Source organism: Zea mays, chromosome 8 (assembly GCF_902167145.1).
Source record: "Zea mays cultivar B73 chromosome 8, Zm-B73-REFERENCE-NAM-5.0, whole genome shotgun sequence".
Lineage (NCBI taxonomy): Eukaryota > Viridiplantae > Streptophyta > Magnoliopsida > Poales > Poaceae > Zea > Zea mays.
In genome coordinates, this window is record NC_050103.1 from 15213702 (window position 1) to 15235335 (window position 21634).

A 21634-nucleotide genomic window follows, 5' to 3' on the forward strand; every position below is an offset into this window, starting at 1 on the left:
GGCGACAATGGCCTCCGTGAATTTTGCGAGGGCGTGGAAGCAAGGTGGGCATCGAGAATGAGGTGAGGAACCGACGAGTCCGTGCGGGCGGACGGTTGAGCAGATGGGAGGAAGAGACGAGCGAGCGGGACATGGATGGTTCAGATCGATCGAAGGTAGAACGTGGACGCTCCAGATCGATCGAAGGCAGAACAGCAGGCTACTCTTACTGCCTTAATAAATAGTAGAGATTAGCATTTCCGTCAGGACAACGAGGAGGCTCAGACACGCATGCAGCCGTTGACCGCCGCCGACGAGGCAACCGAAGCATGCATGCTGCATGAGCATGGCTGAGCCAGAGGCCTGGCCTCGAGAGGCAGACGTCGAGGCGTGCAAGAAAGATTAGTCACGGTGCCGTGTGCCCGTGTCGGTCTTTTGCGTCCCCGACCACTACGCCCCGAACTTTTCTCTTCTGCGTGTCAATGTTTTTATAATAATTATAAGCATAAAATATAATCTAATTACAAAACTAATTATAATTAAAACTAGGTGGATGCCCGTGCGTTGCAACGGAAACACATAATAATATAACGTAGTCTGAAACAGATATAGAGCTGGAAAGATGGGTCCAGGAAATGAGGCGAACACAGATCCGAATTTTCCAGGATAGTGAAAATGACCCATGATTATTATAGAAAAACATAAGTATTCACATTCTAAGATATAAAATAGCATAAGAGTGGAACGAGGGCGTCCATACTGTCCGTTTCGTGGGCCTCGCTCTTGCCGCTCAAGCACGAAAGAAGTCCCAGCGTCGCGTTCTGGTCCTCGACACCATCCGCGATATGACCTCTCTATAATATATTTTGGCTTCTGTCATGATCGGCGCTTCGTTTTATCTTTAGTTTTCTGTAGTAGCTGATTATAATGTAATATTATTTATAAATTTATCATACTTAAGTATCCATGATACTTATTTGGTATCATAATTAGTATTATTTTATTATATAAATTTAATCATACTTAAAACTACTTTGATCTCTCTAAAAAATATAATTATTTAAACCGTTTTGGAACATAGAATTTGGGACGGAGTATATCACTGCACGCTAGTTTATCTGTACAAGGCAATCTGCAATTGTACAGCGTTGTACAGACTTTTATTATACAAACAGAGTAAAGAGTGCAATACAACATCCGTCATCACACGCACGGGTTAAGCTCGGACGCTCGGCGGCGCCATGTCTGCAGCACAAGGACTGGACACCATGACTGAGCAGTTGTTGAGCTGCATGCAGGAGCGATCAGTAGGTGTCATCGGTGTCTGCCTCTTCCTCGTCGCTCTCCAGCTCTGCCATCTCAGCCAGCAGCGATCAGTAGGTGTCATCGGTGTCAGCGATCAGTAGATGTCATCGGTGTCTATAATCAGTTGCTGAACACATAGAAATAATCGCGCAGTGAAAAGATTTCACTGTTAAAAACCTCACACTATATATCAAATTCAGCAGTGTTCTGCTGCAGACTGGTACACCGTTATCTCGGCCACCACGATCGCGACAGTCGTTGCCATCACGATCGCCACTGGTATACCGTTACTCGCCATTTTTTTTTGCAATGCAATCTTCAGTAATTAACTTTTATGCCTGTAGTTAGAACTTCTGCCGCCGCCGCTGCTGCTTGCGAGTTGCCATCTTTAGTCCTCGAAATGCCTTTCCAAGTCTCAAATCCGCCTCTACCAGTTACTGTCATTATCGATACTACTGTCTCTTTCAACTGTGCTTCGTATGCGTTTCAGGTTGGGTTGCATTCTTCTGGTTTGTTTGGTTTACCGCCAGAGAATGCCTGAGCCTGACGACTAAGCGAAGAACCGGCACCACAAGTCCATGATCTGAGCCAGTTTCTGGGTCGTAGCAGGAAACAGGGAAATGTACTCCATGTTGACGTGTTTGGAGAAGGCCAGCAAAGCTTTTATTTGCGTTGGGCCTTATTTGAGTTGAGCCTAGCCATGAGTTCCACGCTCTCTCCTCTTCCTCTACAGCACTTTGTTAGTCCACAACGCGTGCTACTGCTGCAGCAACAAGGCAACAGACGAAATGATGAATTCTTCTGTTTGTGTCTGGCCGAATGGTGTCCATGAAATGAGATCGCTGCAAGAATTTGCACTGATTTTTTTTATCTCTCTCCACCACCACGGACTGAGGATTGAGGAGACGCCACCCTGATGCTTATCTTCTTCCAGTTCGTAAACAGTAACCTGAACCTGAAACTTGCTCCAATTTAGAACATGAAGCTGAACACTGCCGACAGTTTAGGCCCCTTTGGAACAAAGAAAAATTTTCTTGTGTTTTTGAACTAATTCCTGTGAAATTTCTATACCATGAAATTCCTGCATTCCAAATGATCCAGTTCAGGTTCATGTTCAGACTACCAGCATTGTCATTCTAAAGAACACCATGGCTACGAGTATTTGAACAAACCTGTAATTTGGAAACTTATTCTGTCAAAATCTAAACAACTATGCTTAGGAAGGAATCTTATTGCAGTTTGGAAGCAAACCCAACTACCCTAATTACAACAGCATGACCAGACACCACCTGCTAGCTTCTAGTTAATCGTTCTCGCATGATAGCTGTTTTAGCCTAAAAAGTAGCCCTAGGCCTAGACATATTCCAGAATGCTGCGTTTCTTTCTTTTCAGGTAAAGAAAAATATTTGGGTGGGTCTTAATTAAGAGGTAGTGTGCAAGCAAGATGTCTAGAAAGATAAAAAAAGAAAATACTGAACAGAACAAAAACTCAAAAAGACATCTATGTTTTATTCGGTTTTGTAAAGAGGTGGTCCATCATCATCTCACACCTCAAATTAATGTTTGGTTTAAGTATTGGAATAGGGTGATCTATCATCATCACATTCCTCATATGCACACAAATAGTATATGTATGGAGAATGAGATCATCCCACCAAATTCATATAGGATCACCTGATGATGGACCACCCCATCAAGGATAAGGTGATTCCTCGAACCAAACACCCCATTGATGACACTATTTGATGGGACTGTTAATAATCATCAGCTTGGGAGTATATGGGATGGGAAATTCAAATTTCAAGGCCTTCAAAGGATTACTTCATCATTTCTCCAAAGTTCAAAATGTATTGGTAATCACAGTAAGAGTACATGAACAACAACAACAAAGTCTTTTAGTCCCGAGCAAGTTGGGGTAGGCTAGAGTTGAAACCCAACACAAACCCAACAGTACATTTGAAATCTAAAACATTTCAACCAAAGCAATTACTGCAACATATCCTTGTCTTGCAACATGTTTTTCATGTTGCTCAAAATAATATTCATCAGATTGCAGCTCCAAGTATACTGGAGCATGAATTGTACAAGGCTCAAAAGTTAACCATCCTTTACCATAGCAGAACAAAATAACAAATAATGCCAATTTAATAGTTTTGTATAAACTGTTAGAGAACATACATACACACAAATAAGGTCTTACCTCCAGTTCTGAATGGCAATTCACCATGACATTAAAAATATCATCAAGGCCACCCAACTGCCTTAATGTTTCTTTGAAATTTCCTCCGAGTTCTAACACCATGTCAGATGTATCTGTAAAAATGTTATAGCACTTCAGACTGATGATGTGATGGCAAACCTTGCTACTAAATTAGGTTTATTAAATTAAAAGTAAGAAAAATACTCAAAGTTCTAAATATGACAACAATCAATAACAAGTGAGATAATAACCTGAGAAAATCATCCATGTAATGTTGTAAGATATTACTTATCTTATTATTTAATTTTATTGCTTTGACTAATAAAATCAGACCTAAAGAATCATGATCCAAAATTTTGATTGGAGAATTTACCCTCTAATGCAACAACAGACAAGCACGCCTTTTCCATTGTCAACAAAGCAAGCCACTTTGAACATAGTTCCGGCCTTGTTGTTCTCTTATAATCCCTGTCTGCTGGTTTGATCTCTTTGCAGCTTAAGAAGATTTCTTCAACTTTTGAAAGTATGTCCTCTGAACAAGAGTCCACATCCTTATTGGAACCGTTAAGCATCTGAAATTTACCGATTCCAAGAAGTTTGGAACCTATTGATGGTGCTTTGGCATCAACAACATTCACCGGAGGGTTTAACAATTTGAGGAGGAAATGGACACAAGTTTCTGAAGACAGCAAATTATTGTCTTGGACCTGAATAATAACAAAGGAAACAATAAGCAGAACCCGTATTGAAGTATTACTACCTGAGTTCCACAATCTAGTGCCATCAATCAAATTCTAAAGGTTGACCATTTGTATGCCTGTAAGGTTAGAGTTACATAGATTCACTATATAAAAATATCATTAGAGTTATCATTCGAATGCCTCCATTAAGTTGTACCAATGGATAAAGTTGCATCTCATAGACAATGAAAAGTCAAAAACTTTATTAAGTAGAAAAGAAAGGAAGTGTTTTTTTAGAACAAAAGCAGGAGATCTGTGAGTCATTAAGAAAAAAAGATAAAAGACTTGATATAATATATTGATTGATATATTAATCCGTCGGCGGATGAATCTGTAGTTCATGGATTTGGACAATAGTCGATTAATTTATTAATACACAAAAAATAAAATAAGTAGAGGAGGAGCCTAACCAGCCTAGCACGTACAAGTTTAGAATAGAAAACAAATAAACAATCCAACATCATATTGAGGGAGCTCGTTCATGTCTCCGTGAACAAATAAAAAAATGCTAATATGCTACGGAATTGATAGGCCCTAGATTAGAATAGAATGTTGTGTGCAGTTTACTGCAAAATCAAAACATACCTCAAAAGGCAAAACAATGGATTGGTCCGTTGGTTCCTGATTGGGCTGCCGTCGACGGATGAATCTGTAGTTCATGGATTTGGTCGAAGTCGAAGGAAGAGGTTGGAGCTGTGCCGGAGGCTCTGCTTCTCGAGGACACCGCCGCTTGACCACCGTCCACCGGGATGATGTTCTCGCCCGCATATCCAGTGGGGAATAGATGCCGCCAGCGCCGATTGGTGATGGAGGGGTCGGGTCGGCCCGCGATCTATCCTCGGGTAACGGAGGTGACTGTCTTCTTCATGGAGAAGGCGAGGTCCAGCGGGGAGGACACACGACACGCGGAGAGGATGAGTCGGCTCATGTGAGCATCGATGTCGGCCGTCTCCCACGAGTTTGGCATGGCAGATGTGGTGTCCTCGGCTGCAGGCTCCATGGCTTTATGTGCGCTTGCGATCTTGAGCTAGAGGGCGGAGAGACTGGAGGTAGGGACGAGGGCAGCCATGGAGCCTAGGCATCGGGATCTGGAGGAGGAGAGGCGTTGAGGAGTATTGCGGTGCGTGCGGCGGAGGATGCGGGGGACGTCGAGACGGACGGGCGGGTGGGATGTGAGAGGGGCGTGGGGAGAGGAGAGGCATCGCATGCGCGGAGGGGAGGCGGAGGCACGTCGCGCACGCCGGGAATCGCGGCGTGGTTGGAGCGGCCGAGCGTGCGCGGAATCCGCGGATGCAGCGCGACGCCGGCGGAATCGCGACGTGGCTGGGGTGCGCGGCCGAGCGTGTAGGGAGACAGGGGCGGGGGCAGTCTACATTTGGCCCTTAATAGTTAGTAGAGATACTATAATCAACATTCATAATTAATATTCAAATCGTTTGACGGTGCGACGCTAGCTAAATTTTAGTCGGGAGAGTCAAACACCATCTAAATCGGTTAATATGCAAGTATATTCCATCTTGTTGTCGTCGAGTGCACATATTATTTTTTTGTCCCAATCAATCTTACATCACACACAATGTTTACCGTTCAACCAACCGGTTCTAGCCAACGTTACTTTGCTATGTTCCCCCGCGTACTATTTACTAATCAAACGGTTTACATCATACCGCCTGGAGGGTAGGCGAGAGGGGCTAATATCTCAAGCAAGTCATGTACAAGGCTGTGCCTATTTTGCACTGTATTGTACTATTGTAGAGTGAAGTTTAAAATAATGAGTGTCGTGCTGGAGACAGTCTAATGGCATGTATAGTGGAGAGACACTAAAACGGTTCTTCGAGCACAAAAGATAACTAAGAGACTCTATTATATAATTGAGTGTCTATAAATGTAATGTATTAATAAGAGTTTTTTACATTGGTCCCCTTAATTTCGCCACGGTACTCGTTGCTACCCTTAGTTTTTCTTCTTGCTCAGTTTTACCCAACGCTACTTCCATTTGCTCAGAAATCCGCCTGGCCGCCGTCTCCGTCCATTCTAACGTGACTTACAGCGCGGGCCCACTACGCAGTTCCATCCTTACCTTCGCCGCACGCCCACGCTACGCTGCGCAGCCGCCTCTGCTCTTCCTCCCAACGCGCGACTGGCAGCCTCCCGACTCCAACTCTCCATCTCTCCTTCGCCTGGCAGCCTGCTTCTCGGACCTGTGTCTTCAACGGCCTGGCAGATCACGCCGGGAGGAGCTCCAAGCGACGGATCCGCGGACGAATCGGCGGCGCGGCGCCTGGCGGACGGAACGACGGCGCGGCAGGACTCTTCTTCACCGGCGCGGCGGCCTGCGTCTTCAACCCCTTCGAGTGTTGTTGCTTGCCCTTCGAGTCTGAAGGACGATAGTGCTCCAGCAAAGCAGAAAAAGGCTGACAGCGGCTACACCTTCATCAACCTCGCTACGATTCGACGAATCCGCCCAAGCCCACGCCGGGAGTAGCTCCAATTCGACGAATCCGCCGCCGGGAGTGAGGGAGGAAGCCGCCCGGAAGGACCTGCAGCTGCCCCGTGCCGCCGGCCACAGGCTGCTTCGTGGGGGCGCCCCGTGCCCCGTGCCGCCGGCCACAGGCTGCCAGTCGGCCGGCTCGGCGCGCTCGCTGCAGCGCTCAGCACATCTGGCCACCGGGGACGGCAACGCTCCGGCGCCGGCGGCGGAGGCCAGTTGCTCCTGGTCCGGGGTAAGCTCTCGGTTGACTTTCATTCGTCCAATTAGCGCAGCGTTCACCCTGCACAAAATCCACAATCTTGACCTGCACGATTTTGACAGGGTTATTGTCTTATTGAATCGAGGGCCTGCTGCGCAGCGGCGTCGACGTCAACAGCATTAACCTTGACAGCGACACCGCCCTGCACATCGCCGCGTGCTAGAGCCACCGCGACGTCGTCAGGGTGCTGCTCAGCTTTTTTTGAAGAATTGGTGCTGCTCAGCTGGAAGGCCAACATCGACGCGCGCGACCGCTGGGGAAGCACGGTGAGCCGCCCGCACGCCATTGCCATTTCTCTCAGCTCATGCCATGTACTCTCTATAAATGTTGGCTACTATATGAGTTCTTAAAGTCGTTATTTCCTATGAAATAGGATGGATCATATTATTCCCAATGATGAGGTTGAACCAATAGAAGTAGTTGCTGCACCTGATGATGATGAAAGACAGTATCCTGAGTTTGTTGACAAGTGGGATATGCTAGAATTCGAGGACTATGATGGAGACATTTTCACAGGGGCACAATTTGAATAGACTGATGAAGAGGAGGAGGAGGAAAACATAGCTATGGGGGTGGATGAGCAAGGAGAGGGTGATGATGTACCAAGAAATGATTATGACAGAGATAATCCATCCTTAAAAGAAGGCAGCACATTTGCATCGATGACCGAATTTAGGAATGCAGTTGCTACCTATTGCATCAAAGGTGAGTATGATTATGTAATTGAAAAGAGTGAGCCAACAAGAATGACTGTTCATTGCGCATTTGAGAGGTGTCAGTGGAGGATACATGCTTCCTGTATGCGGAATAGTACAATTATTCAGGTCAAAGTGAATCCATCTCCTCACACTTGTCCAAGTGAAAGAAAAGGGTCACATAAGGTAGCTAAAAGTAGATGGTGTGCAGATGCAGTATTAGAATGGGTGACAGATAACCCATGCATTGGTACAACTGAACTGGTAAAGAAGATTAAAGAGAAATACAACATTTTGGTGCCTTACATGAGAGTGTATTATGGCAAGGAAATGGCTCTTGACAAGATTTATGGCCCATGGAAGGAAAGCTTTAACTTATTATTCACTTTCAAAACTGAAGTGGAGAAGGTGTGCCCAGGTAGTGTTGTTGAGATTGACCATCATACGGTGGATTATAAAGTGAATGGCAAGATTTTGAACAAAGAATGTTTTAGAAGGGTGTTCGTTTCATTCAAAGCATGTTGGAGTGGGTTCTTAGCTGGTTGCAGGCCTTATTTAGCAGTGAATGCAACAGCTCTTTATGGGAGGTTTAGAGGCCAGTTAGTAGCTGCTTGTGCCATTGATGCACATAATTGGCTCTTTCCAGTGGCTTATGGTGTCCTCAAGGCAGAGTCAACAGAAAGTTGGACATGGTTCCTACAGAATTTGCGTCAGGTTATAGGGTTTCCACATGGATTGACTATACACACAGACGCTTGCGAGGGTTTAGAAACTGCAGTGGATTATGTGTTTCTTGTAGTAGAGCATAGGGAATGCATGAGGCATTTTGCTTCAAACTTGGGCAAATCATTCAAGGGAAAGTTGATTGATGACAACTTATGGCCAGCATCATTGACATATAGCCTTAGAAAGCATAACTATCATGTGAATCAATTGTACACAAACTCTAGGTTAAAAATATACATTGAAAGTCATCACAAATATCTATGGGCTAGAAGCAAATTTGGTGAAGGGTGCAAGGTGGACTATGTGAACAATAACTTGGCGGAGTCATTCAATGCATGGATCAGAAAAACAAAGGGGCTTCTGAAAGGGAATTAGGCTTACACCTAGTCCCTAATTAATTTTGGTGGTTGAATTGCCCAACACAAATAATTGGACTAACTAGTTTGCTCTAGTGTATAAGATATACAGGTGTAAAAGGTTCACACTCAGCCAATAAAAAGATCAAATATTGGATTCAACAAAGGAGCAAAGGGACAACCGAAGGCACCTCTGGTCTGGGGCACCGGACTGTCCGGTGTACACCGGACAGTGTCCGATGCACCACCGGACAGTGTCCGGTGCACCAGAGGACTCTAACTCCAACTCGTCACCTTCGGGAAAATCCAGAACCGGCGCGCTATAATTCACCGGACTGTCCGGTGTACACCGGACAGTGTCCGGTGCTCCAACGAAGACGCTGCTCCGGAACTCGCCAGCCTCGGGATTTCACGAAGGCTGCTCCGCTATAATTCACCGGACATGTCCGGTGTGCACCGGACTGTCCGGTGCATCCTCGGAGCAACGGCTACTTCGCGCCAACGGCTACCTACAACGCATTAAATGCGCGCGCAGCGCGCGCAGAAGGCAGACGAGCCCATACCGGCGCACCGGACACTGAACAGTTCATGTCCGGTGCGCCACCGGACGTCGAGGCGGGCCCAGAAGTCAGAACTCCAACGGTCAGAATCCAACGGCATTGGTGACGTGGCTGGGGCACCGGACATGTCCGGTGTGCACCGGACTGTCCGGTGAGCCATCGAACAGACAGCCTCCACCAACGGTCAAGTTTGGTGGTTGGGGCTATAAATACCCCCAACCACCCCACCATTCATTGCATCCAAGTTTTCCACTTCCCAACTACTTACAAGAGCTCTAGCATTCAATTCTAGACACACCAAAGACATCAAATCCTCTCCAAATTCCACACAACGCTCTAGTGACTAGAGAGAGAGATTTGCTTGTGTTCTTTCGAGCTCTTGCGCTTGGATTGCTTTCTTCTTTCTTGATTCTTTCATTGCGATCAAACTCACTTGTAATTGAGGCAAGAGACACCAAACTTGTGGTGGTCCTTGTGGGAACTTTGTGTTCCAAGTGATTAAGAAGAGAAAGCTCACTCGATCCGTGGGATCGTTTGAGAGAGGGAAGGGTTGAAAGAGACCCGGCCTTTGTGGCCTCCTCAACGGGGAGTAGGTTTGCGAGAACCGAACCTCGGTAAAACAAATCCGCGTGTCACACTCTTCATTTGCTTGCGATTTGTTTTGCGCCCTCTCTCGCGGACTCGTTTATATTTCTAACGCTAACCCGGCTTGTAGTTGTGTTTATATTTGTAAATTTCAGTTTCGCCCTATTCACCCCCCTCTAGGCGACTATCAATTGGTATCGGAGCCCGGTGCTTCATTAGAGCCTAACCGCTCGAAGTGATGTCGGGAGATCACGCCAAGAAGGAGATGGAGACCGGCGAAAAGCCCACTACAAGCCACGGGAGCACTTCATCGGAAGAGTCCCGCGCCAAGAGGAAGGAGAAGAAGAAGAGCTCCTCCAACAAAGGGAAGGAGAAGAAATCTTCTTCTCACCACAAAGAGAAGAAGGAGAGATCTTCCTCTCACAAGCCACATCGGAGTGGGGACAAGCACAAGAGGATGAGGAAAGTGGTCTACTACGAGACCGACACTTCATCAACATCGACCTCCGGCTCCGATGCACCCTCCGTAACTTCTAAACGCCAAGAGCGTAAGAAGTTTAGTAAGATCCCCTTACACTATCCTCGTACATCTAGACATACTCCATTACTTTCCGTTCCATTAGGCAAACCGCCAACCTTTGACGGTGAAGATTATGCTAGGTGGAGTGATTTAATGAAATTTCATCTAACCTCAATCCACAAAAGTATATGGAATGTTGTTGAGTTTGGAGCACAGGTACCATCCGTAGGGGATGAGGATTATGATGAGGACGAGGTGGCCCAAATCGAGCACTTCAACTCTCAAGCTACAACCATACTCCTTGATTCTCTAAGTAAGGAGGAATACAACAAGGTGCAAGGGTTGAAGAATGCGAAGGAGATTTGGGACCTCCTCAAGACCGCGCACGAGGGTGATGAACTAACAAAGATCACCAAGCGGGAAACGATCGAGGGGGAGCTCGGTCGCTTTCGACTTTGCCAAGGGGAAGAGCCACAAGACATGTACAACCGGCTCAAGACCTTGGTGAACCAAGTGCGCAACCTCGGGAGCAAGAAGTGGGACGACCACGAGGTGGTTAAGGTTATTTTAAGATCGCTCATTTTCCTTAACCCCACTCAAGTTCAATTAATTCGTGGTAATCCTAGATATACTCAAATGACCCCCGAGGAAGTTATCGGGAATTTTGTGAGCTTTGAATGCATGATCAAGGGCTCCAAGAAGATTAACGAGCTTGATGATCCCTCCACGTCCGAGGCGCAACCGATGGCATTTAAGGCGACGGAGGAGAAGAAGGAGGAGTCTACACCAAGTAGACAACCAATTGACGCCTCCAAGCTCGACAATGAGGAGATGGCCTTAATCATCAAAAGCTTTCGGCAAATCCTCAAGCAACGGAAGGGGAAGGATTACAAATCCCGTTCCAAGAAGGTTTGCTACAAATGTGGTAAGCCCGGTCACTTTATTGCTAAATGTCCATTATCAAGTGACAGTGACAAGGACAACGACAAGAAGGCAAGAGGAGAGAAAAGAAGAGGTACCACAAGAAGAAGGGCGGCGATGCCCACGTGTGCCGCGAGTGGGACTCCGACGAGAGCTCCACCGAGTCCTCCGACGACGAGGACGCCGCCAACATCGCCGTCACCAAGGGACTCCTCTTCCCCAACGTCGGCCACAAGTGCCTCATGGCAAAGGACGGCAAAAGGAAGAAGGTTAAATCTAAATCCTCCACAAAATATGAATCCTCTAGTGATGATAATGCTAGTGATGAGGAGGATAACTTGCTTACCCTTTTTGCCAATCTTAACATGGAACAAAAGGAAAAATTAAATGAATTGATTAGTGCTATTCATGAAAAGGATGACCTTTTGGATTCCCAAGAGGATTTTCTAATTAAAGAAAACAAGAAACATGTTAAGGTTAAAAATGCTTATGCTCTAGAAGTAGAAAAATGTCAAAAACTATCTAGTGAGCTAAGCACTTGCCATGACACTATTGCCAACCTTAGAAATGAAAATGCTAGTTTAATTGCTAAGATTGATTCTCATGTTTGTGATGTTTCAATTCCCAATCCTAGAAATAATGATGATGATTTGCTTGCTAGGATTGAAGAATTAAACATTTCTGTTACTAGCCTTAAAATTGAAAATGAAAAATTGCTTGCTAAGGCTAAGGATTTTGATGTTTGCAAAGCTACTATTTCCGACCTTAGAACTAAAAATGATTTATTACATGCTAAGGTTGTAGAATTGAAATCTTGCAAACCCTCTACATCTAATGTTGAACATGTTACCATTTGTACTAGATGTAGAGATATTGATGTTAATGCTATTCATGATCACATGTCTTTAATTAAACAACAAAATGATCATATAGCAAAACTAGATGCTAAAATTGCCGAGCATAACTTGGAAAATGAAAAGTTTAAATTTGCTAGAAGTATGCTCTATAATGGGAGACGCCCGGGCATCAAGGATGGCATTGGCTTCCAAAGGGGAGACAATGTCAAACTTAATGCCCCTCCTAAAAATTTGTCTAACTTTGTTAAGGGCAAGGCTCCCATGCCTCAGGATAACAAGGGTTACATTTTGTACCCTGCCGGTTATCCCGAGAGCAAAATTAGGAGAATTCACTCTAGGAAGTCTCACTCTGGCCCTAATCATGCTTTTATGTATAAGGGTGAGATATCTAGTTCTAGGCAACCAACCCGTGCTAAGTTGCCTAAGAAGAAAACTCCTAATGCATCAAATGATCATGCTATTTCATTTAAAACTTTTGATGCTTCTTATGTGCTTACTAACAAATCCGGCAAGGTAGTTGCCAAGTTTGTTGGGGGCAAACACAAGGGCTCCAAGACTTGTGTTTGGGTACCCAAAGTTCTTGTTTCTAATGCAAAAGGACCCAAAACCGTTTGGGTACCTAAAGTCAAGAACTAAACTTGTTTTGTAGGTTTATGCATCCGGGGGCTCAAGTTGGATACTCGATAGCGGGTGCACAAACCACATGACAGGGGAGAAGAAGATGTTCTCCTTCTACGAGAAAAACCAAGATCCCCAACGAGCTATCACATTCGGGGATGGAAATCAAGGTTTGGTCAAAGGTCTTGGTAAAATAGCTATATCTCCTGACCATTCTATTTCCAATGTTTTTCTTGTAGATTCTTTAGATTACAATTTGCTTTCTGTATCTCAATTATGCAAAATGGGCTACAACTGTCTCTTTACTGATGTAGGTGTCACTGTCTTTAGAAGAAGTGATGATTCAATAGCATTTAAGGGTGTGTTAGAGGGTCAGCTATACTTAGTAGATTTTGATAGAGCTGAACTCGACACATGCTTAATTGCTAAGACTAACATGGGCTGGCTCTGGCATCGCCGACTAGCACATGTTGGGATGAAGAATCTTCACAAGCTTCTAAAGGGAGAACACATTTTAGGACTAACAAATGTTCATTTTGAGAAAGACAGGGTTTGTAGCGCATGCCAAGCAGGAAAGCAAGTTGGTGCTCATCATCCACACAAGAACATCATGACGACCGACAGGCCGCTTGAGCTACTCCACATGGATCTATTCGGCCCGATTGCTTACATAAGCATCGGCGGGAGTAAGTATTGTCTTGTAATAGTGGATGATTATTCTCGCTTCACTTGGGTGTTCTTTTTACAGGAAAAATCTCAAACCCAAGAAACCTTAAAGGGATTCTTGAGACGGGCTCAAAACGAGTTCGACTTAAGGATCAAGAAAATTAGAAGCGACAACGGGACGGAGTTCAAGAACTCTCAAATTGAAGGCTTCCTTGAGGAGGAGGGCATCAAGCATGAGTTCTCTTCTCCCTACACTCCACAACAAAATGGTGTAGTGGAGAGGAAGAATCGAACTCTATTGGACATGGCAAGAACCATGCTTGATGAGTACAAGACACCGGATCGGTTTTGGGCTGAAGCGGTCAACACCGCTTGCTACGCCATCAACCGATTATATCTTCACTGAATCCTCAAGAAGACATCCTATGAACTCCTAACCGGTAAAAAGCCCAATATTTCATATTTTAGAGTTTTTGGTAGCAAATGCTTTATTCTTGTTAAGAGAGGTAGAAAATCTAAATTTGCTCCTAAAACTGTAGAAGGCTTTTTACTAGGATATGACTCAAACACAAGGGCATATAGAGTCTTTAACAAGTCCTCAGGACTTGTTGAAGTTTCTTGTGACGTTGTGTTTGATGAGACTAACAGCTCTCAAGTAGAGCAAGTTGATCTTGATGAGATAGGTGAAGAACAGGCTCCATGCATCGCGCTAAGGAACATGTCCATTGGGGATGTGTGTCCTAAGGAATCCGAAGAGCCTCCACATGCACAAGATCAACCATCCTCCTCCATGCAAGCATCTCCACCAACTCAAATTGAGGATGAGGCTCAAGATGTTGAACAAGAAGATGAGCCACCTCAAAATGACGGCAACGATCAAGGGGGAGATGCAAATGATCAAGAAAAGGAGGATGAGCAAGAACCAAGGCCGCCACACCCAAGAGTCCACCAAGCAATACAACGAGATCACCCCGTCGACACCATCCTCGGCGACATTCATAAGGGGGTAACTACTAGATCTCGTGTTGCGCATTTTTGTGAACATTACTCGTTTGTTTCCTCTATTGAGCCACACAGGGTAGAGGAAGCACTACAAGATTCGGATTGGGTGGTGGCGATGCAAGAGGAGCTCAACAACTTCACTAGAAATGAGGTATGGCATTTAGTTCCACGTCCTAATCAAAATGTTGTAGGAACCAAATGGGTTTTCCGCAACAAGCAAGATGAGCATGGTGTGGTGACAAGGAACAAAGCACGACTTGTGGCCAAGGGATACTCCCAAGTCGAAGGTTTGGATTTCGGTGAAACCTATGCACCCGTAGCTAGGCTTGAGTCAATTCGCATATTATTGGCCTATGCTACTTACCATGGCTTTAAGCTTTATCAAATGGACGTGAAAAGTGCCTTCCTCAATGGACCAATCAAGGAAGAGGTCTATGTTGAGCAACCTCCCGGCTTTGAAGATAGTGAGTACCCTAACCATGTCTATAAGCTCTCTAAGGCGCTTTATGGGCTCAAGCAAGCCCCAAGAGCATGGTATGAATGCCTTAGAGATTTCCTTATTGCTAATGGCTTCAAAGTCGGAAACGCCGATCCTACACTCTTTACTAAAACTCTTGAAAATGACTTGTTTGTATGCCAAATTTATGTTGATGATATTATATTTGGGTCTACTAACGAGTCTACATGTGAAGAGTTTAGTAGGATTATGACACAGAAATTCGAGATGTCTATGATGGGGGAGTTGAAGTATTTCTTAGGATTCCAAGTGAAGCAACTCCAAGAGGGCACCTTCATTAGCCAAACGAAGTACACTCAAGACATTCTAAACAAGTTTGGGATGAAGGATGCCAAGCCCATCAAGACACCCATGGGAACCAATGGGCATCTCGACCTCGACACGGGAGGTAAGTCCGTGGATCAAAAGGTATACCGGTCGATGATAGGTTCTTTACTCTATTTATGTGCATCTCGACCAGATATTATGCTTTCTGTATGCATGTGTGCAAGATTCCAAGCCGACCCTAAGGAAGCTCACCTTACGGCCGTAAAACGAATCTTGAGATATTTGGCTTATACTCCTAAGTTTGGGCTTTGGTATCCTAGGGGATCCACATTTGATTTGATTGGATATTCGGATGCCGATTGGGCGGGGTGCAAAATCAATAGGAAGAGCACATCGGGGACTTGCCAGTTCTTGGGAAGATCCTTGGTGTCTTGGGCTTCAAAGAAGCAAAATTCGGTCGCTCTTTCAACCGCCGAAGCTGAGTACATTGCCGCAGGTCATTGTTGCGCGCAATTGCTTTGGATGAGGCAAACCCTGCGGGACTACGGTTACAAATTAACCAAAGTCCCTTTGCTATGTGATAATGAGAGTGCAATCAAGATGGCGGATAATCCCGTCGAGCATAGTCGCACTAAACACATAGCCATTCGGTATCATTTTCTTAGGGATCACCAACAAAAGGGAGATATCGAGATTTCATACATTAATACTAAAGATCAATTAGCCGATATCTTTACCAAGCCTCTTGATGAACAATCTTTTAACAAACTTAGGCATGAGCTCAATATTCTTGACTCTAGGAACTTCTTTTGTTAAATTGCACACATTGCTCTTCTATATACCTTTGATCATGTCTTTTTCATATGCTATGACTAATGTGTTTTTCAAGTCTATTTCAAACCAAGTCATAGGTGTATTGAAAGGGAATTGGAGTCTTCGGCGAAGACAAAGGCTTCCACTCCGTAACTCATCCTTCGCCGTCGCTCCAAGAGACTCTCCATCTTTGGGGGAGAGAGCAAAAGGACTTCGTCTTTGGTATAATCTTAACTCATTTATTTATGACCAAAGGGGAAGATAGCACTTAGAGGGCTCTAATGATTCCGTTTTTGGCGATTCATGCCAAAGGGGGAGAAAGTATGAGCCCAAAGCAAAAGGACCGCACCACCACCCATTTCAAAAACTTCGTGTTTTCCAAGAATATTATCAATTGGTATCCTATTGTGTTCAAAAGGGGGAGAAAGTAGTATTTCAAAAATGATATATCAAAACCCTCTTGAACACTAAGAGGAGGATCTCATTTAGGGGGAGTTTTGTTTAGTCAAAGGAAAAGCATTTGAAACAGGGGGAGAAAATTTCAAATCTTGAAAATGCTTCTCAAAATCTTATTCATTTGCCTTTGACTATTTGCAAAAGAACTTTGAAAAGGATTTACAAAAGAATTTGCAAAAACAAAACATGTGGTGCAAGCGTGGTCCAAAATGTTAAATAAGAAAGAAACGATCCATGCATATCTTGCAAGTATTTATATTGGCTAAATTCCAAGCAACCTTTGCACTTACATTATGTAAACTAGTTCAATTATGCACTCCTATTTTTGCTTTGGTTTGTGTTGGCATCAATCACCAAAAAGGGGGAGATTGAAAGGGAATTAGGCTTACACCTAGTCCCTAATTAATTTTGGTGGTTGAATTGCCCAACACAAATAATTGGACTAACTAGTTTGCTCTAGTGTATAAGATATACAGGTGTAAAAGGTTCACACTCAGCCAATAAAAAGATCAAATATTGGATTCAACAAAGGAGCAAAGGGACAACCGAAGGCACCTCTGGTCTGGGGCACCGGACTGTCTGGTGTACACCGGACAGTGTCCGGTGCACCAGAGGACTCTAACTCCAACTCGTCACCTTCGGGAAAATCCAGAACCGGCGCGCTATAATTCACCGGACTGTCCGGTGTACACCGGACAGTGTCCGGTGCTCCAACGAAGACGCTGCTCCGGAACTCGCCAGCCTCGGGATTTCACGAAGGCTGCTCCGCTATAATTCACCGGACATGTCCGGTGTGCACCGGACTGTCCGGTGCATCCTCGGAGCAACGGCTACTTCGCGCCAACGGCTACCTGCAACGCATTAAATGCGCGCGCAGCGCGCGCAGAAGGCAGGCGCGCCCATACCGGCGCACCGGACACTGAACAGTTCATGTCCGGTGCGCCACCGGACATCGAGGCAAGCCCAGAAGTCAGAACTCCAACGGTCAGAATCCAACGGCATTGGTGACGTGGCTGGGGCACCGGACATGTCCGGTGTGCACCGGACTGTCCGGTGCGTCATCGAACAGACAGCCTCCACCAACGGTCAAGTTTGGTGGTTGGGGCTATAAATACCCCAACCACCCCACCATTCATTGCATCCAAGTTTTCCACTTCCCAACTACTTACAAGAGCTCTAGCATTCAATTCTAGACACACCAAAGACATCAAATCCTCTCCAAATTCCACACAACGCTCTAGTGACTAGAGAGAGAGATTTGCTTGTGTTCTTTCGAGCTCTTGCGCTTGGATTGCTTTCTTCTTTCTTGATTCTTTCATTGCGATCAAACTCACTTGTAATTGAGGCAAGAGACACCAAACTTGTGGTGGTCCTTGTGGGAACTTTGTGTTCCAACTGATTAAGAAGAGAAAGCTCACTCGATCCGTGGGATCGTTTGAGAGAGGGAAGGGTTGAAAGAGACCCGGCCTTTGTGGCCTCCTCAACGGGGAGTAGGTTTGCGAGAACCGAACCTCGGTAAAACAAATCCGCGCGTCACACTCTTCATTTGCTTGTGATTTGTTTTGCGCCCTCTCTCGCGGACTCGTTTATATTTCTAACGCTAACCCAGCTTGTAGTTGTGTTTATATTTGTAAATTTCAGTTTCGCCCTATTCACCCCCCCTCTAGGTGACTATCAGCTTCATTTGATGGAGTTGCTAGATAAGATTCGACAAATTCTTATGGTAAAGTTTGAGTTGCGTCAAAGAATTGCACTTGAGAGGTTTCATGGCCACATGATAATCCCAGCTGTGATGAAGACATTGCATGAAAAGACCAGAGGTTTGAAAATGTCTTTCATCAAGCGCAGACCGCTTGAGGCAGAGGTGACAGTGTTGGACAAACAAAAGAGGGAATGGAGATATCCAGTGGACTTATCGAACAGGACATGCACTTGTAGGCAGTGGCAGATTACCGGGCTGCCATGCACCCATGCCCTATTTTTCATTACTTCTCTTCGTGGTGTAGCCAGCGAAATTGATCAATATGTACATAAGTACTACTCTATTGCCAAGTTCAAAGCAACATATGCTGAGAATGTGCCTTCCATAGAGGCAAAACATCAGTGGGAGGTCGTGAATCCTGGTTTCGTTCTCAACCCTCCAATCCAGACTAGAGCACCAGGAAGACCAAGAAAAACTAGAATAAGGTCAAGTGACGAGGGTAGTGGACTTGGACCAAGGAAGAGAAAATGCAAAAGGTGTGGAGGATTAGGACATATTGCGAGAAATTGCAAGAATGCAGTAGATCCAGCTTTTGGAGAGGATCAGCCACTAGAGCCACAATTGGCACTTGATACAACTTTTGGAGATGATCAGTCACTACAACCACTAGAGCCACAAGTGCCACTGGATCAGCCACAAGTGCCACTAGATCAGCCACAAGTGCCACTGGATCAGTCACTACAACCACTAGAGCCACAAGTACCCTCCTCTGTTGGCTCTGTGGTACCCTCCTCTGTCGTGCCTTCCTCTGTTGGCTCCGTGGTACCCTCCTCTGGCGTGCCTTCCTCTACTGCCTCTGTTGTGCCTTCCTCTGCTGCTTCTATCGTGCCCTCCTCTGCTGCTTCTATCGTGCCCTCCTCTGTTGCTATGATAGAGCCCTCTGACCTTGCTTTGGTGCTGCCCTCCATTGCTGCCTCGTCAAGGTTATATTCATCTAAAATATACTTTATTTTTTCAAGTTTCTAAAATTCACATGATTATTTACTATTTTCATGTTTTGTGTAGAGAAAAAAAGGAAGAGAGGAAAAGAGGTTGTAACTGAATGTGCGCGTACAACTGACGACAATCCAACGACTAATACAACGACCAAGGTTATGAAGAAGGCAAAAATCAAGAAAAGGCTCGTTGCGGACTTGTAACTGAATGTGCTCGGTTTAGCTGAATTTGGATGTAACAGAATATGCTCGGTTTGCTTGTGCTGAGATTTGGACTTGTAACTGAATTTAGCTATTTATTTATTTATTTTTGGCTAGGAAGGCATTTAACCCACAAAATAGTAAATAGTCCAAAAAAAGGGACAACTATGGATGAAGTAAGTTTGTAGTGGATAGATGAACAAATTGTACATTTTCCTTGGAAAGAAACCACACAAAACTATAAAATGTAGCTCAAACCATGTAGTTGTAGTCCAATGTCATGAAACTTAGTGAGGTATGTGTCCGTTTGTGAAGCACCTATATTCAAACTTTTGCATAATCCTCTGAATTTTTTACCTTAAGTAAATAAGGCCAAAACATGACTCCATGCCAAGTTTCACTAATTTTTGACCAAATTTGCTATTTATTTATTTATTTATTTATTTTTGGCTAGGAAGGCATTTAACCCACAAAATAGTAAATAGTCCAAAAAAAGGGACAACTATGGATGAAGTAAGTTTGTAGTGGATAGATGAACAAATTGTACATTTTCCTTGGAAAGAAACCACACAAAACTATAAAATGTAGCTCAAACCATGTAGTTGTAGTCCAATGTCATGAAACTTAGTGAGGTATGTGTCCGTTTGTGAAGCACCTATATTCAAACTTTTGCATAATCCTCTGAATTTTTTACCTTAAGTAAATAAGGCCAAAACATGACTCCATGCCAAGTTTCACTAATTTTTGACCAAATTTGCTATTTATTTATTTATTTTTGGCTAGGAAGGCTTTTAACCCACAAAATAGTAAATAGTCCAAAAAAGGGACAACTATGGATGAAGTAAGTTTGTAGTGGATAGATGAACAAATTGTACATTTTTCTTGGAAAGAAACCACACAAAACTATAAAATGTAGCTCAAACCATGTAGTTGTAGTCCAATGTCATGAAACTTAGTGAGGTATGTGTCCGTTTGTGAAGCACCTATATTCAAACTTTTGCATAATCCTCTGAAATTTTTACCTTAAGTAAATAAGGCCAAAACATGACTCCATGCCAAGTTTCACTAATTTTTGACCAAATTTGCTATTTATTTATTTATTTTTGGCTAGGAAGGCATTTAACCCACAAAATAGTAAATAGTCCAAAAAAAGGACAACTATGGATGAAGTAAGTTTGTAAAGGTTAGATGAACAAAAGGTATACTTTTCAAGGGGAAAAACAAAAAAAGTAAGAAATGTAGCTCAAACTTTGGAGTTGTAGTTCAATGTCCCGAAACTTAGTGAGAGATGTGTCCGTTTGTGAAGGACCTACATTCACACTTTTGCATAATCCTCTGAATTTTTTACCTTAAGCAACTAAGACCAAAACATGACTCCATGCCAAGTTTCACTATTTATTGACCATATTTACTATTTATTTATTTATTCTGGCTAGGTAAGGCAATTAAACCACAGAAATTAGTAAATAATCCTAAAAATGGACACCTATGCATGAAGATAAACTTGTTTTTGAACCTTGTTTTTGACCATATTCATATAAACTTGTTTTTGAACCTTGTTTTACATACTTATAAGCCAAACTGGGAACATATAGATAGTTTTGTTTCCTCTAACTTCACACAAGATATGGCATAGTGTAATGGTAATCTGGTTCTCACACTGTGGGAGGTCCTAGGTTCGATCCATGGCTGTAGCGCAGTATGGAACCTGTTTTTTTGGATTTTTCGACAGAATCATGTAACCTCCATTTTTTTGCATGGAATCTGTTTTTTTGGATTTTTCGACAGAATCATGTAATGTCCATTTTTTTGCGGTATGTCTCCTGAATCAAATCTCATGACACCAGAATTCAAATAAATTTGTCTCCCACTAGATTTAACACTAAAAGATCATGGCACACAAATTCCACACTAGAATGCCATCACATACTCAATTCACCACCACAAATGTCCATCACAATTCAACATCACAAATGTTCAGCACAGGTTCACCATGAATCCCATATTTAGCGCTTACAATTATAGTTCATCACAAAGAAAAGGAATAGAATAAAAATCATAGAAGCATAAAAGGCTCCAAACATCTTCTTCAACTCAACCATGTTGTCCTTTATCTTCTTCAACTCGACCATGTTGTCATTCATCTTCTTCAGTTCGGCAGCAAATTTGTCCTAGTTCGTAGTCACATTTGCTCGTTCATCCC

At 44.0% G+C, this 21634-nt stretch overlaps 1 protein-coding gene and 1 pseudogene across 2 annotated transcripts; one reads left to right on the top strand and one right to left on the bottom strand.

Moving 5' to 3' along the window:
* Positions 1-2256: 2256 nt before the first annotated feature.
* On the bottom strand, positions 2257-5363 carry LOC103634829 (wings apart-like protein 1). 2 transcript variants are annotated; one of them, XM_008657419.2, is made up of 4 exons: positions 4810-5363; positions 3858-4191; positions 3485-3597; positions 2257-2456 (listed from the first exon to the last, which is right to left on the bottom strand). In XM_008657419.2, the coding sequence occupies exons 1-4, from the start codon at positions 4990-4992 to the stop codon at positions 2421-2423; spliced, it is 666 nt and encodes a 221-aa protein (XP_008655641.1). In that variant the 5' UTR covers positions 4993-5363; the 3' UTR covers positions 2257-2420. The 2 variants fall into 2 exon arrangements, with proteins under 2 accessions (XP_008655641.1, XP_008655639.1); XM_008657417.3 differs by lacking the exon at positions 2257-2456 and having other exon boundaries at positions 3181-3597.
* A 1985-nt stretch (positions 5364-7348) lies between these two features.
* LOC109941700 (uncharacterized) lies at positions 7349-21258 on the top strand (annotated as a pseudogene).
* The last annotated feature ends 376 nt before the right edge of the window (positions 21259-21634 follow it).

Excerpts from the sequence above, each read along its gene's own strand:
- LOC103634829 (XM_008657417.3), bottom strand. The coding sequence starts at position 4,992 with ATGCGGGCGAGAACATCATCCCGGTGGACGGTGGTCAAGCGGCGGTGT. Across the intron at positions 4,192-4,809 it reads CCATTGTTTTGCCTTTTGAG|GTCCAAGACAATAATTTGCT; the intron begins GTATGTTTTGAT and ends GTTATTATTCAG. Across the intron at positions 3,598-3,857 it reads GTCTGTTGTTGCATTAGAGG|ATACATCTGACATGGTGTTA; the intron begins GTAAATTCTCCA and ends ACATTTTTACAG.